Source organism: Eurosta solidaginis, chromosome 5 (genome assembly GCF_040869045.1).
Source record: "Eurosta solidaginis isolate ZX-2024a chromosome 5, ASM4086904v1, whole genome shotgun sequence".
In the NCBI taxonomy this organism is placed as follows: domain Eukaryota; kingdom Metazoa; phylum Arthropoda; class Insecta; order Diptera; family Tephritidae; genus Eurosta; species Eurosta solidaginis.
This window is the reverse complement of record NC_090323.1, coordinates 22,886,834-22,903,796: the sequence shown is the minus strand read 5'-3', so window position 1 is coordinate 22,903,796 and position 16,963 is coordinate 22,886,834. Positions and strand designations below refer to the sequence as shown.

Sequence of the window (16,963 nt, the reverse complement as noted above, 5' to 3'; positions counted from 1 at the left end):
AACTACAACCACAATATTCTTTATTTTAAGTTGAAAAGTATATCATAAGCAACGGTAGAGCTCTTGGTATACAAATTTGATGCAGCCATCCAGAAATTGCGCAAGGATTTTTTAATAAGGCTTAAATAGGTTTTGGCATATGATGAAGGACGAATTCAACTCAACTTGGCCGCCAGAAAATTGCTTTGCTGAATGAAAGCAGGCAGCTCCGGCAGATTTGTGTTATGCGGCCGTCTTCTTCTTATGTTCCGCTGTTGATGTTGCTGTGGCGCCAATTCACTACTCATTTCAGTGAATACCACATGAAATGCAATAAATACTGTGCAATGTTTATATTTTATTTCTTAATTTCCAACAAATTTGCAACAATAATTAAACTTTTCAATTTTTTAAACAAAATAAGAAATGTGCAACGAAATTTCAATTGACAAAACAGCTGACTTCGAAAATTCGAAATCCCTATTCCCCAATTATTGTTCTCCCTAGGAGAACAGAATTGGAGGAATTTTTCCGCGGGAATAAAAAAATCCGCGAGAACAAAATTCCGCGGGAATATTTGAATTGGTCTGAATATCTTTGGGCACAGGTAAACATTGGGTATAAAAAGCACAGAGCACAGATAAACATACATATGTACATATGGATGTGATCTCGTGTGAAAGGACCTTTAATTCAAATTCATATATTCATTCAAAAACCTACAACTGGAAGAAATATTATGTGTTACTTGTTGGCTCGTTTGTAAACCAATTCATATTCATAAGAACAAAATGGCTTATTAATGTGTTTAAAGAGGTCAACCCCAACAGACTATACATACATATAGTAAATAACTATATATATGTAGCGGTCAGAAGCTGCAAAGGACATGCGGTGATGTAGGCCGATTACTTTGAAAATAAATTGTAAAAAGCAAGCTTAGAAAATGTGAAAATAAATAATTTGCCTTGACTCGCATAACTCGGACTCGGTTGCTGCTTTTTGGTGCCAACATCAATGTAGATTTGAAAGTCTCCCTGCCTGCTTGCTTTCATTTGTGCACTGTTCGTTTTAGTTTTCGTTCAACGACCATTTTTTTCACTTCCTTCCTTCCCGTTGAACCCATTGACTTCTACCTCTACTTATCTCTTGTGCTCATTTAGTGTTTACTTTTGCTTTTGTATGCGAAAAAAACCATCAGTATAAATTTTAGAAAATTCGCAAATTTCAAGCAAACCTGCTGCCATTATTTACACATTTGCATACATACACATGCTCATGTATGTGTAAGTATAACACGCATACGCACACTCACACCACTTAATTTGCTGCAAGTCCTTATTGATTTCTCACCAAAGCCTTGTGTCTACTTCATAGCTCCTTGTCTATGCTGGTTGTATGTATTTATTGCCAACAAAATGATATATTTTGCCTGTTCCATGCTATGGCGTGCTGCTGCCGCTGTTGTTGGTATGCTGTTACTGCCTTAAAACTTTGTTGTTCGTAAATTGCTGAATGTCATGTGTGAAGTGTGGTGCTTGTTGGCGCCAGTGTTGAAAGGGGCGTGGCAGATAAATACTTTCAAATTGTGCCATGTAGTGTTCATGAGTTTATTTTCAAAGCTTAACATACAAATCCATAAAAGGCCTTCAGTTGGTATGAGAGCGCACATTTCTGCATTGCATAATTTTAGGCGTTCAACACACATTTTTCATTTCGCAGGCAAATTACTCTTTGTCGGTTAAACTTTGGAACAGTGTTTAAGAGCAATAAATGCGAAAATTGTTGTTAGTCATGTTTTTGGTTTTTTCTTTTCACCTCCTGCTGAACTATTGGCATGTAAGCTATCTGTCAGTCGATCAAATAAAGTAGTTCCTAGTAAATTTTTAATAAATGTGTTTATTTGGAAATCAATTTCATACTGGGTCATAAGTTTTCTTTATTTATTATAGTATAATAGTGTAAGGACACTATGAACCGGTCGGTTCTATCTATGGTAGAATAGAAGAGAATAGATTAGACCATTGTGGTAGGAATCCACTGCAACCGTTGGATCCTATTGGGCTTTAGTTTTCTCACCACACCACTTGGCTTTTTTTCGATAATCTATTATCAATAGTCCAATACCATTTTCAAATCATGTATTCCACAGTCGCGTCCGCATTGCTTTAAAAGAACTACAGATTTTAGCATATTAATATGAGCCCTGAAGTTTGTGCAGGGTTTGGCAGCCAAAGGGGCTCTTCCACACAGAGAATCCAAAGTGTGGAAATCAATCGAATGCGGCATTGGTATTGGATGACCAAAAGGGACCACAGCTGAACTAACGTCCGACAGCGACCGTATCAAGGCTGTTGTGGAATTCTTGCTTCAGAACATCCTTCCTCCGAGGTAGGAAGACTTAAACAGTGTTAGGAACATTAAAATCTACACAGACGGCTCGAAAATGGAAAGGGCAACTGTTGATGTTGTTGCAGCAAAGCTTTGCCCCATCACATAGACGCAATCACTCATCATTTGTCATCAATATCCTCGAACGAGAGTCTAAGAAAACTAGCAGTTTTAACAGGGTTGCATTGGTTCCACATTCCAATTGAAAAGATGGTTGCTGTCATGTGAGGAAATGTTGCAAGTGTTACATACATTGGGTATATCGGAGTGGATTCTGGATTAGTGAGAGTTTCACCTATTACGGTATTCAGACCAAAGTGGTGCCAGAGTGACGCGAACTGGACTGGAACTGTACTCCAGGCACATGCAGGCAAATCAGTCGTACCGACGTCCTAGCTCAGACAATATATTCCAGGCGCAGCTCAATGCAATAACTAAAGCTCCAGAACAGTACGGTCTCAGAGACCAATGTAACAATCTTTGTGGACAGCCAGGCCTCCTTAAAAGCAGTAGAATCCAACATGACAAAGTTTGGATATGGTGCGGCGGTGTTGACCTCGCTGGAGTTCATAAGGCATCTCAATATCTCTCTTTGCTGGGTCCCTGGGCACAGCGATACAGAAGGGAGTGAATTTGCAGATGAGATGGCCAGGAAAGATTCCGCAAAGAGTATAAGCAATGGGGACATATATGTATGATCACTGCTGGGTTATATCCTAAACGAAAACGAGGAATATGAGATCAGGACAACGGATTTAACCTGAACCAACCAGGACGATTGCGAGGTCCCATGGTTCTCAGCTCCATACGACGATTTTTGGGTTATGTACTAACGAAAATCAAGGATAGCCAGGAAAGTTTTCCAAATTCGCTCGTTCCCGAGTTGGTCGAACTAGTACCTTAATGGTCCTAGTTACAGTAACATGCTGGATATATATCCGGCAAAGGACCATTAACATCGGTAACACTCCCCAAAACCTTCGGGGAGTATCTTCAGCGCAACAACAACAACAACTGCAAACAAGACGACCCAGAACTCTGGAACCACGATTTTTCGACAGTCCGGCAGAGGTTGGGTAGTTGGATCTTTCGCTCCTACTTAAGTTTATCAGAGAAAGCAATTGCTACATTGAAGACTATTGGGACGTAATCTGGTGGAACGAATGCGCCGCCACCCAGCACTCACTGAGGACATTCATAATGGATAAAAATGTATGTGGGTGCTAAAAAATCGCAATCGTAATATACATTTTTTCTTTTCTTATTCTATTCTTTATCTTTAATTTTCTCCTCTTAAATCCACTTAATTGCTTCCGCTCAATTAATTTTTTAGTTCTAATTTACATTTTTCATTTATTTTTACTTGTGGTTCTTTTTTTAATTTCATTTTCATTTTAATGCATATTTTTACGCTCACTTAATAGCACTACTTACTTATTTCCGCCTTTCCGGACGAATTTCCGTAAACTCGTCTGACCCTCTTCGTCTCGCCTTACTTTCTTCCTTCCGACCTTGCTTACTTCCTTCCGGCGGAGTAGTGCGTTGTTTGCAACTGCACGTATGACTGTTCGACTAAAGGAAAGTAGTCACATATATACATATGTGTGTGGGCATATTTAAATAATCGCAAATGTATATGTGTCACACATACATCTACAACTTTACTTTAACATATCACATGCGACCCAGTTGCTCTCAGTGTATACGCAAATTGACTTTCTTTTAAATTAACAAACATTTTTCTCACGCACATATGCACACACATATAAGGAAATGTCAAATAAACAACAACAATCTTTCATATGCACACATTACCGCTTTATTTACTTCTTTTGAATGTTAGTGAAATTTTTATACTCAGCTGAGTAGAGCTCACAGAGTATATTAATTTTGTACCGGTACCCCGTAACGGCATAAACTAATCGACGTAGATATAGACTTCTATATATAAAAATAATCTGGGTGAAAAAAGAAATTCATTTAGCCATGTCCGCCGGTCCGTCTCTCCGTAATGAAATTTGGTATGTAAGTTCCTTGGCACTCATCTCAGATCGCTATTTAAAATGAACGAAATCGGACTATAAGCACAAGCACTTTTTCGATATAGAAAATTTCGAAAAACCGAAAAAAGTGCGATAATTCATTACCAAAGACGGATAAAGCGATGAAACTTGGTAGGTGGGTTCACCTTATGACGCAGAATAGAAAATTAGTAAAATTTTGAACAACGGGCGTGGCTCGCCCATTTTTAAAAGAAGGTAATTTAAAAGCTTTGCAAGCTGCAATTTGGCATCGGAGTATGTAATGTTCGGTTACACCCGAACTTTGCCTTCCTTACTTGTTTTCCATTAGATTGTATGAATTTTAAGATAAAATTCAGTTTATTCACAGGCACTTCTGGCATTTTTGTGTTCCCACTCCAAACTCCGTACCGCATAGTGGGGCAATTTCACTAACGAACACTTTTGTATGAAAATTTTAATGTTTTAGAGTTTTTGAGTATCCAAACCAAGTATCCATATAAAGTCGACACTGCAGATTTAGTAACAGAATTTATGAAAGAAATGGTCTAAAGAACCTGTGTGGCCCGACCGCGTGAGAAGTCATACATTTTCTTCCATTCTCGAACACAAAAACCGACTAAGCACGACTGGCGCTGGAATTGATTGCATACAGGGGCAAGTTCAGGTATAGAAGGATATTTTAGAGGTACTAAAGATAGCCGAGCATCCTAACGCTTGAGAAAGTGACTGTGTGATGTACTTATGGTGTTCCGGGACATAAAAAGACAATAGGTTGGATAATTTAGAGACAAGGATTATTTTCGCCTGTACTCTCTGTACTGTCTCTCACTCCCTCTATCTCTTGCATTTACACTCAATCTCACAGTCTCAATTCTCTCTCATACTCTTTTTATCTGCTCTTATCTTTCCCACTGAATCTCCATCTTCCTCTCGAACTCCGTTCCAGTCCCACTCTCTCACTCTGCCTATACCTTCATTCTATGCCTGATTTTTCCTTCCTTTCCCTTTGCTATTCTCTCACTTCCTTTCTTTCTATTTGTATCACTCCCACTTACTCCCCATCTCTATCTGCTTCTCGTCCTCCCCTTAAGTCTCTCTCCCTCATCATTTTCTATCTCATTCTCCTTCCCATTAAACCTGCCTCTCTCTAGTACTACATTCATTTCTACTTTCTTCGCTTCCTACTTATTCTCCATTACCATACTACTCTTATCCTACCTTCTAGTCTCTCTCCCTCCCAAAGTACATATCCCTCTTTTATACTACTCTTTTCCTACCTACTAGTCTCTCTCCTTTCCCAAGTTCATACCCATACTCCCTTTCTTTCTAGTTTCATCTCATCCACTTACTTTTCATCTCCATCTTCTTCTTGACCTCCTCTGTAGTCTCTCTCTCTTACCCATGTCTATATCCACTTCAATTTCTCTCGTCGCTTCTCATTCTCAAAGAGTTTATTAATTTAGACCAACAACATAATTGAAGAAATTAGTGCTACAAAGTGAAGGTTCTGTAAAGTGAGGCTACCGATATTTTGTGTGGTCAAAACTAAACTTAAGCTATCTTACAGTACGCTTCTACTTTTTTTTTTCAAGTTTCTAACCATAGATGGCGCACAAACTGCAGATAAATAATTAAGCAAGTTCGATTTTCTCTGAGAGATGGAGCGCATTACACAAATTTTGGTATAAATTAAACAAAATTGAAGCGCAGGGAAAGAAAAACTGATAAGTAGGAAGCTATTAGATTGAGAAAGTGTAAAAAATGGGAGAAAAAGAGAGAAAGGTTAAGACTGAGATATGAACCAGTTGTAAGAAAAGAGAGAGCGAGGCGTAAAGAAATGATATCAAAATATTTTGAGACGGAAAAAATAAGAGAAAAAGTGGGAGAGAGAGATGTTGAGACACAGTGAGTAAGCAACTAGGGACTGAAATAGAGAGTGATTGAGAGAGTAGCTGAGAGTGTCTCTTACTGGAGGATGGAGTGAGAGGGTGTAGTATAGGACGTTTACTTGTTCAACATCAGAAATATTTTATGTGCTGCTGCAGAAAACTGTGTTTAATCATTGCGTCTTACTGCGCACCGCTACCTTGCTTTGCCCACGTAATTTTGCTCAACTTCTTAAGGTTTACATTAATTTTGGCTCGGTGCCTCGCTAGTCTCTGCATATTTGTTTCTTTATGTTATATATTTTTCAATACACAAATTTTTTGTGCCATCATCAGGCTTATCTTGAAGTGTACGAACATTTTATTACTTTCATGCACGCAAACATTTTCATGACATGGATATCATCCTTATGTGTTTCACTTTTTCCTTTCTTTATTCAAAAAATCTCTGCAGCATTCGTTTTGCCATTTTGCCGACTTGGCAGCTCATTTTGCTGCGTTAGAATTTGATTTAGCCTCCAATCGTTGACGCGCACTCTCAAGTTGTACGCTTATCATCAAGAATTTTCGGTAGGTAGCTTTTTTTCCTCCATGACTGCATAAATTAATTTCAGTTAATTAAATTTATTAAAAGGGCCATTTATTAATAAAGTTCGTTTTCTTGTATTTGCTTTTGTTTGCAATATGGCCATTGTCTCCTATTAAACTGTGAAAGGAATTAACGCTGAGCTGGCGTTAACTCAGAAGGCTCAATTATGCATTATAATTCATACAAAAGGAACGCAGATGCCTTTTTGATTATTAATTTATGCTTAGAATAAGTTTAATTGAGTGCATAGGGATTCCTTTTTATGTAATATTTGATTATAAAACAAGATTATATGAAATTTGCTTATACCCGCATCTCACCCGAACTCTCCGTTTTCTTCCTTCAACAAACCCATTAATAAAGTGAGCAATGTGCTCCCACTGCTCTGCTATATCCAAATAGCAAAGCCGAGACCGAAATCGGATGGCGTGTTATCAAATTTCATATCGGCTGGTCAAAGATGATTGAACAAAAGTTACAAATCAGTTACTGCCTCTTTATCGACGAGTAATCCGATTGTTATCGAAAATAGACCGAGAAGTTGTCGATTTATTTCTGAATGATTGTTTATCGAAAAATCATCGATAATTAATCAATAAATAATGGGTTGAGTATCGAAAAGTTGTCGATTTGTTATCGGAGTGTTGCCGCTTTGTTATTGGCCAGTTTTCTATCAACGACGACTCATCGGTTTGTTATGAAACAGATATCAAAGAAAGTGGTAAAAAGCTGACGACTTGGCGAAATAAACCGATATATTAATATATATAAGGCGCGATAATCTGCGAAGGGATTTAAGGCTGAGCTCCTCTTCCAATTTGCTTCGTGCTCCTATTAATTTTGCCTACAAATTGGCGGGACAGGACCTACATTATTTATGCCCACTCGGAATGACGCCTGCAAGGTAGATGAGTTTTCACTGAGAGCTTTTCATGGCAGAAATACACCTTACCAAACACTGCCGAGAGGCGATCCCGCTATTTTTCTTAAATTTTCTATATGACTTTGCCCGGGCGTGAACCCGCCAATAAACCGATAACTTGGCGATAATTAGCTCCCAATAATAAGCTAATAATAAATAGTTTGTCGATATCGGTCGTTACGGATAAGAAGCGGACGATGTTCTTCTCGAAACACGTCAAATTATTTGTTTCTGGTAAAGCTGCGCTCTGTGGTTTAACTTCTACTCCTGGCTGTCGGAAACGAACAACTCCAAGAGATAGCCAAGTGGTGGCCTATGCTGACAACCTAGCAATCCTGCTTAGGACGAAACACCCAGAAACCTTGGCCAGGAGGTCTGTGTACTGCAGACTAGCTGTAAACCACAATAAAACTGAGCTAGTTCTATTTAATAGGATAGTCAAGACGGCGGCCACCGTGGTGCGATGGTAGCGTGCTCCGCCTACCACAGCGTATGCCCTGGGTTCACACCCCGGGCAAAGCAACATCAAAATTTTAGAAATAAGGTTTTTAAATTATAAGAACATTTTTCTAAGCGGGGTCGCCCCTCGGCAGTGTTTGGTAAGCGCTCCGGGTGTATTTCTGCCATGAAAAGCTTTCAGTGAAAACGCATCTGCCTTACAGATGCCGTTCGGAGTCGTCATAAAGCATGTAGGTCCCGTCCGTTTAATTTGTAGTGCAAATCAAGAGGAGCACGACGCAAATTGGAAGAGAAGCTCGGCCTTAGATCTCTTCAGAGGTTATCGCGCCTTACATTTATTTATTTTTTTTAGTCAAGATGTATTAAGACTATATTCAGATCAGCCAATAATGACGGAGTGTCATTGGTACTATCTAACACGTTTAAGTGGCTTGGTATTAAACTTGGTATGAAGCTGTTATAGAAGCTTAATATAGGAAAACCTCAGTTGCTTCTTACTGCTGCAATGGAGCCATTGTCAAACGTTGAGGGCTCTCTGCCAGTGAGGTACATGGTGACCAAGCTGATACTCTTCTATGCAACGAATGACACTGATTGAAATCAGCGGGTTCCGAAACGAAGGATTCAGACTTAGTGACAATGGGTTCTCCAGCACCCTTGCTATCTTCGACTTCATCCCTAGCAAGAACGAATACTGTGCGCCAGGTTTTTTTCCGGGTGTCAACTTTAAAACTTATATAGCCTCGAGGGAAACATGTGGTGGTGCATGTGTCCAAAGCTGGATAAGAAAACGGGAGGTGGGTATTCTGTCAGAAACCTGAAGTCAGCCGACAGTTAAGGCTGCCTGGCTACTGCAGCGTCTTCCAAGAGAAAGTCGCCGCTACCGAGGATGCGGAGCGCAGAATCCTATTCAATGTTAAGGAGTTTTGCATCCATGTGGACAGTCTGACGGCTATCAAAGCATCAAGCTACTATGCAATAAAGATTATTTATCTGCCAGGGCATAGCGAAATCCCTGGCAATAGTAACGCGTACTCTGAGTGAGAGTTGGTACGTATGATCTGCAGGAGAAGGTTAGCAGGGACTTCGGTACATCGCTCACTACTTGCAGCCTGCTTCTAGAAAATGGGTCTGAAGTCAGATAAGTACGCGTTGGGCTGACGCCTTCTCTTTCCGAGTATTGATATCTTTCTGTTCGGTTCTTGATAACAAACGTTCAGTGACATTTCCAGAGTTCATTAAGGTCCACCACTCAAAGGTTATTGGAGGGCTGATGAGGCACTGCTGTACACAAATCTATGCGGTGCCGCTAAGTATTCTGGAAAACCGCTACTGTTTTAGTTGTACGCAGCATGACGAGGTGGATTCATCCAATGAATTTATGCCTTACTGTTTCCCAGCTTTTACAAGGACAAGACGTAAGTATCTCAGTAAAAATGTGTACGCATATATCGTTGCTATGCACCGATTTTCTTAATGATCAGAAGTCAGTGTCAGTGGAAAGGTGGCCACCCAACCCAATATAACCTCACCTAGCGGAGCACATCTCTGTAAATATCGAAAGAATTGAAAAATTAGGAGATGCGATTTGCGCTTCAAATAAAATTATTTCCAATTCAAGATGTGTACTCTTCGTTGGACTAAGACGAACTATTGACTTTGGTGCATACATCCTAACACTTGAAAGTGCATTCGTTGGCCGAGAGGCTTACCCATCTCTAACAGTGGTTTACCCTACCCTAAAAGCCCCCGTTTATAAAAAGCTACCTCTTTCTGAAAAAGTTGCAGGTCGTACAAAGTAAGAAGTACACAGATCCGGAATTTACCCGGTTCACAAATGTACCCGGATCCGAAAAAGTATCCGCTTCTGAACGAGTAAACCGCTTTAAAACCTACTCGGTTCAAAATATTATCCGGTTCTAAAAAGATGCCGGTTTTAAAAAAGTATCCGGTTTTGGAAAAATATCCGGTTTCAAACAAGTATCCGGTACTAAGATATATCCAGTCTTAGAAAGTGTGCGGTTTTATATGCATATGTATGTATGCATTCCAGTCGGCAACCGAATTAAAAGCAGATGAAGGGGAACACTCCATTGAGTTGAGAGGAGCAGGTAGAGAAAGACTTGATCTGCCTTGATGCTTCCAATTGGCATCTCGCGCATCAAATATGGCTGGTGCGGCTTTGTACCAGATGGCTAAAATCGAGTACGCGGCTAAAAGCCAACTGCTGATAATGATGATGATGGACGATATTTATGATGAGAAGAAGTTCGAGCTTAAGAGCATCGAAAGTAAATCTAACCTAGAAATATTGAAATTTTACTAGGTAGGTAGGTTGAACTGGCCGGTCCATGAGGACCTCACATATACTGATTGAGTCGGTAGTGTTACCAGAAGTTTGTTTTAACGACCAAACTGAAAAACCATATCAAAAACCAGGACCTATGTTATAAAATAACTCCGTCCTCTTGGCAAATACTAGAAGCTTCTTAGGACCTAAGCCACTTGCTGCTTCTAGATCTGACAGCTGTGTCACTCCTAATATCTGGAGTCTTAGCCTGGCAAGTGCAGGGCACGAGCACAGAACGTGCTCGATCGTTTCCTCCTCCAACCCGCACTTCCTACATCTGTTATCACTGACCAAGCCTAGTTTAAGGGCATGTGACGCCAGAAGGCAGTGTCCAGTCAGAATACCCGTCATGAGTCTACAGTACTCTCTTTTTAATGATAGGAGCAACTGTGTTAGTCTAAGGTTGTAAACCTACACATAATCTTCGACACTTTACAGCCCCGCGCTTGAACCCACGCCTTTCCCGCTTGGTCGATCATGCGCACCTCTCGCATTCGCTTAATCTCGCCCAATCTAATTGGGACATCTACGGAGCAAGCTTCAAGGGATGCGCCCTTTTTAGCTAGTTCGTCCGCTTTTTCATTCCCATCTATTCCCGTATGCCCTGGGACCAAATATAGATGTATGCTTCTCCCTGTCCCGATTCTCTCCAGAGACTGCTTACACTCTAACACACATTTAGATGCTGTGCTATGCGAGATTATTGCCTTAATTGCTGCTTGACTGTCAATATAAAAGTTAACACAGTTGCAGCTTAAGCTATTCTCTTCCAGGGTTTCTACTGCTTTGGTTACGGCTAATATTTCCGCTTGGAAAACGCTACAGTAATCCGGCAGCCTATAGGATCTGCTTATTTCCGGATCAGCGCAGTATACCGCAGAACCTACTCCTTCCACTACTTTGGAACCATCGGTGTACACATGTATCGCCCCGTCCGCCATTTGCGCACCCTTGCGCCAACCGTCCACCTCTATTGTGGCCTTAAGATCTCCCTCGAAGCGCAGATAGGGAATTATGTAGTCTGTTCGTCTTGTGATTGATGACGCTATACTACTATGGTCATATGGTCGGCGCTCAAGCTGCCCCGAAGCACCGAGCCTGGTTGCGGTCATTAACGCTTTGTTCTTTGCTACCAGGTCTACAGGTGGGATGTGCAAAATGACATACAGTGCAGCCGTCGGGGTTGTTTTCAGGGCTCCCGTAATGCTAAGCACCGATAGTCTGCATACCCCCTCTAATTTTTTGAGGTATGTTGTTTTTTGTGTGGCTTTCCACCAAACAAGAACTCCATAATATAGAATAGGGCTTACAATCGCTGTAAAAACCCAATGAAAAAGAGAGGGCGATAGGCCCCACGTACACCCCAGCATTCTTTTACATGCATATAGTGCCGTTGAGGCCTTCTTGGCCCTCTCCTCTACGTTGAGCTTCCATGACAGCTTACTGTCTAGGATGATTCCTAAATATTTTGTACAAGGTTTCTCGTGTAAGGTTACCCCTCCTAACTTAGGCCTGGTCCAATTTGGGAACTTGTACCTCTTTGTAAACAAGACCATATCCGTCTTCTCCGCATTGACTTTCAACCCGACATTAGATGCCCAAGTATGAATATCGCGAAGCGCCCGATCCATCAAAGAACTAATCGTTGGAAGGCACTTTCCACTTATGACAATTGCAACGTCATCTGCGTAAGCCGTAAGTTTTACGGGTCCCTCATCGAATTGCCTGAGCAGTTGGTTGATGACCAGCGTCCCTGCGGCGTGCCCCTGTCCACTGATTTCGTGGCCTCGTACCATCCCCATTGTGATGTAATCTTTCTGCAATTTAACATGCAGCCGATCCATCTGATTAAGGCAGGATGTACTTTAATGTAATTAAGACCATCCATAATCGCCCATTTTGCAACATTATTGAAAGCCCCGGCAATATCCAAGAAGACTCCTAGAGCATACTCCTTATATTCCAGGGATTTCTCTATGCTTATTACCACCCTATGCAATGCGGTGTCTACCGACTTGCCTTTGGTGTACGCATGCTTTGTTGTGTAGTGCAGCTTGAAATTTTACTAGTTTTATAATCAAAATAATTTCTGCTTTACGCTTTATATATTACAATTTAAAAAAATTTTTTTTTCAGATAATGCAACGAAATATAAACCCAGCCGAAACAAGCTTTTATATGAAGCTATTTTTTCACAAACCCAATTAATTATACGATTGTAAAAGTTGCAGCAGCACCAAAAAACAAAAAAAAAACAACAACTTCAACTCAACTGCTAAGTAAAAATTGAGAGATGCAATGAAACCAACAACAATTGCTAGATACAACTACAAGTACGGAAATGAAAGAGGAAAAAGCTAAGAAAACGTCAACGATTTGCTATAAAAGCAATAACAAATCAACAATAATAAAAAAAGCTATAAAAACAGCGAAAACAACAACAATGTAAAGTGAAGTATAGTGAAAAAGTAATTAAAAACGAACTAAAACCCAAATATTTCACACTAAAGCAGTACCCGGGCGAGAAGGTGGGCACATACGAGCCACACATACATTCAAACAAACAAACATGCTTACATAAAACAGAATTTAACAAACGAAAATGCAAACCAACGTAAATAAAATATTAGTGCAAATGGAACAAAGAAACTCTTCAAAAACCATGGAGATTTTGCAGCAAGGGTGAAGTGGAGGGGTGGAGAGGAGTGAAGCGAAAAGCAAAAAAAAAGCGCGAAAGTGAGAAATAAACGAAAGGCAGTAAAAAAGTGCAAAAAGTAGAGTGAAAAAAAATCTTTGATAAAGTTGCTCATAAACAAGTATTTGTAGGTGTGTGTGTGTGTGTGTGTGTGTGATTACGTGAGGACGTTTAAACATACATACATATATGGAAATACGAGCGTATCAGCATATGTGTAGTAGTGTTAGTGTAGTAGAAATTATATTGAAGTGGCATAAACGGTCAGGCGGCATACTTAAAAAGCAGCAACAAATACAACAAATATTACAACAAAAACTGGATTACGTTAAAAAACCAGTTCAACAACAACAACAACAAACAATAAAAATAACAAAATGCAGAAGGAAAATAATACGACAGCGGAAAATTGCCAATTTGTGGGGCCATACCGTCTGGAGAAGACATTGGGCAAAGGACAAACGGGTGAGTGTTTGATATATATCAAGTTACATGCATATATACATACACACATATAGTTGTTCATTAATTTGAGAAAAAAACGTACATGAAATCTTGATTTTTTTTGAGTGTGGCAGCCACTCTTTTAAGGGAGGTTCGAAACCATGCGTTTCCAATCCTTCGTTGCTCCCAGCTTAATGTAACAAAATTTGTGGCCTAAACACATATACATATACATTTTTCAATTATATTGGTACTTAATGCTGCCTGAATGTATGAGTCTCCGATCAACACAGCTGAACATGTTTTGGGATGTTGGAAAGAACGTGTTTCCAATCACCTACTACTTTGTTAAGTATAGACGTTGTCGGAGTGCATGTAGATTTGGATCAGCATAGCTCAACATATATGGGAAGATTCAAAAAGTCGTGTGTCCAATTCTCCCCTGTTCCAACTTTTATTTGGCGTTAGCTTGGATTTACATTACATTACATTTAATCATATTATTTTAATGTTGTCGGAATGCAAGTGATTGCGATCAGCACACCAAATATCGGCTGAAAATACTTAAATATTTCTAGCTAAAATAGTTGCTGGGACGCTTTAATTTCCACTCCATCCCAATAAAGGACATGTTTACTTCATATACGTGTCTCAGCCACCTCTGTTTTTGCAGCTTCTGCTTACTTTAAAATCTCCCTTTACCTTTCTTCCGCAAAATACTAAGCTACTTTACCCACAATACCAACATTATCTTCCCCTGAATCTTTTTAGAAAGATCTCAAGCCGTAATTTGTGCCCTTCATCATCCGCCATATAAAACTTCTAGGAAAGCTGGGGTGGTCTCTAAAAAAAACGGCCGTGCTCTTCCCCGCTAGGCTTTTAGTGCTGAGAAATGAATATGATTGTTACATCAGCGTTGTATCAAACTTATCCTACTCCTACTCATGAATTAAGGGGTGTTCTTTCCATGCCACTTTACTGTGCTTTGAAAGTTCATCAATAAAAATCGTACCAACCATCATTGAAATGCTAAGTCTCTAAAACTGTTATGCCATTGCACTTACCTTTCACTAATTTCAAGTTATCCAGATCCTCTGTTATGCTTAGAACATCTTTATTTAAGGCGTAGATATTTTACTGATCACACCCCATGATATTTTCTCAAACTCTGATTCATAACTTGTACTTTGGTATCTCCATTATCAGCAGTCTTTGGAAGAACTGCGTTTAGCCATCTTAATGCTCAGCACCTTAAAACAATATTGAAATCCATGTTAAAACTTTGAAACAAATAATTAATAATAAAATTTGTAATAAATTATTTAATAATAATATTTTTTTAAAAATTTATCAAAAAGTTCTGAAATTTTCAAAAATCATATCTACTGATTAGGTTAGGTTGGATTCAACTGACCAGTCAATAAAGACCTCGCATTGACTGTATGTGTCTATATTGTTACCAGAATTTGTTTGATGACCAACCGGAAAACACCCAATTAGGCACCGTTCTTTTGGCAAATACTAGAAGTTTTCTAGGACCTAGCTAGATTGCTGCCTCGAGATCTGGCAACCCTGCCGCCCATGGAAACATCACATATACATGTTTATTGTATGTTCTGTCATTTCCGCACCCTTACGCAGACCCTCCGGGTTTTTGTGGCTCTTAGATCCTTCTGGACTAATTTCGATATAAAAAAAAAAAACAAATATTTAAGATAGATAAAAGTTGTCACTGCTATTTTCGTGCTCGCAACTATACATGCCAGAATGCATACATAAGTTAGTACTGAATAAACGAATGCGAACAAAGTAGGCGAAGAAGTCAAGAAAGTAGAAAAAATGCTAGAATATGGTTAAAGTTAAATGTTTGCCATAAACCGTACATAAATACATAAGATCCCATACACAACCATGTGCAGTCTTACACACGTATAAACATGCAGTGAACTGTAAAAATATACTTAGCTCTTTGCCATTTGAACATTTGCGCATTTGTAGGTTGAAAATATGTTAGTTTCTTATCGATAACAAATAATCGATATGAGAGCGGCTATAGACATCAAAAGAATTTGGAGCAAAGACAGTGAGCTTCTGGTTGTATGTTTGCGTACTGGTATAATACAGTTGTTAGGGGCAGAGTGCCGCCCACTGAAGATTAAAGATAAAACTTGTACAGTAAACTCCAGGGAATTGTTAGGTGGTAGCTCAACCTCACATAGACTGAACATGTCCATAGCGAAGTTAACTCCACCAAACTGAACAGTCTTACAAAAAACCAGAACCGTCGCGGCCTTCATATGCAACATAGCAGGGAATATAAAACTTGAACCCGTTAATTAAAACTTGAGAAAAGTTTTTATCGGTCATTACATTTTGTTTCCAAACTCTTTCGCATCATCATCCAAGCATTATATGTCCGCAAAGAAATGTCAGGGGGACTCTTTTCGTTCTCCAGATTTCACTTAAAAAGATATTCAATAGATCCCGATACTCGGCGCACTCTTGCAAATGCATTAAACTTTTCCCTGTTTAAAAACTCAAGAACGACTCATCTCCTTGCTATGACAGCTTTGCTTTTCCCCTGAATCTTCTAAGAGGGTAAGCTGCTTAGATAAAAGGTTAATGGATTATTCCAAGTCCAGGGTGAGGGATAAGACAGAGTGGGAGGGAGACGCAGATAAAGAGAATGGAAGAGGGAGAAGTGAATAAAAGGATAAGGAAAAAGGGGCGAGGGGCGAGGAGGAGGGAGAGAAAGAAGTAAAATATCTTTAAAAGTTATGCAGATAGACCAAAGTTAAGACAGAGAAACTGAAGTCGCATCGTTAGCTTCCATAAGAGTCGCCGAGTAAGTTGGAGTCCTCCTTGCTTTTTGAAACTTTTGAGATACGGGGGTTTCGACACTGAGACATCCCTCTTTGCTTTGCTTTGCTTTGCATATCTAGAGGTGTGAGTCGTGTTACTGCGGCTAGCTTCCCTGACTGGTCTGGGGCTGCCACCCCGGCTCCTCCCACATCAGTATCCTAAAAGCACACTCAACTGACTGCTGTCTTTTTTTCCTGCTAGATGATCCTTTGTACTAAATCCGGATAGAGAGTCAGGAATGCTCGCAGCAAAGTATTACGCGCTGCGTTCAAGTGTTGAAAAATGTTCAATACTGTCCGGTTCTCTTTCCCTAACTGCCTCATTCCCGTCTTTACTTCAAGTCTTTTTCCGGGCTGGCTACC

General features: G+C 39.8%; 1 protein-coding gene and 1 long non-coding RNA gene across 7 annotated transcripts in view; one reads left to right on the top strand and one right to left on the bottom strand.

Annotated features, from left to right (window-relative positions):
* LOC137252482 (uncharacterized) overlaps positions 1–16,963 on the bottom strand; it is a 613,814-nt gene that overhangs the window by 188,620 nt on the left and 408,231 nt on the right. The window contains exon 2 of the long non-coding RNA XR_010953569.1: positions 14,804–14,989. This is a non-coding gene — a long non-coding RNA (uncharacterized lncRNA). The remainder of the gene's footprint in view (positions 1–14,803; positions 14,990–16,963) is intronic.
* sff (sugar-free frosting) overlaps positions 1–16,963 on the top strand; it is a 122,571-nt gene that overhangs the window by 49,174 nt on the left and 56,434 nt on the right. For all 6 annotated transcript variants that reach the window (XM_067788243.1, XM_067788246.1, XM_067788245.1 and 3 more), the window contains one exon: positions 12,737–13,760. In XM_067788243.1, coding sequence (XP_067644344.1) covers positions 13,673–13,760 — 88 coding nt within the window. In that variant the 5' untranslated portion in view covers positions 12,737–13,672. The remainder of the gene's footprint in view (positions 1–12,736; positions 13,761–16,963) is intronic.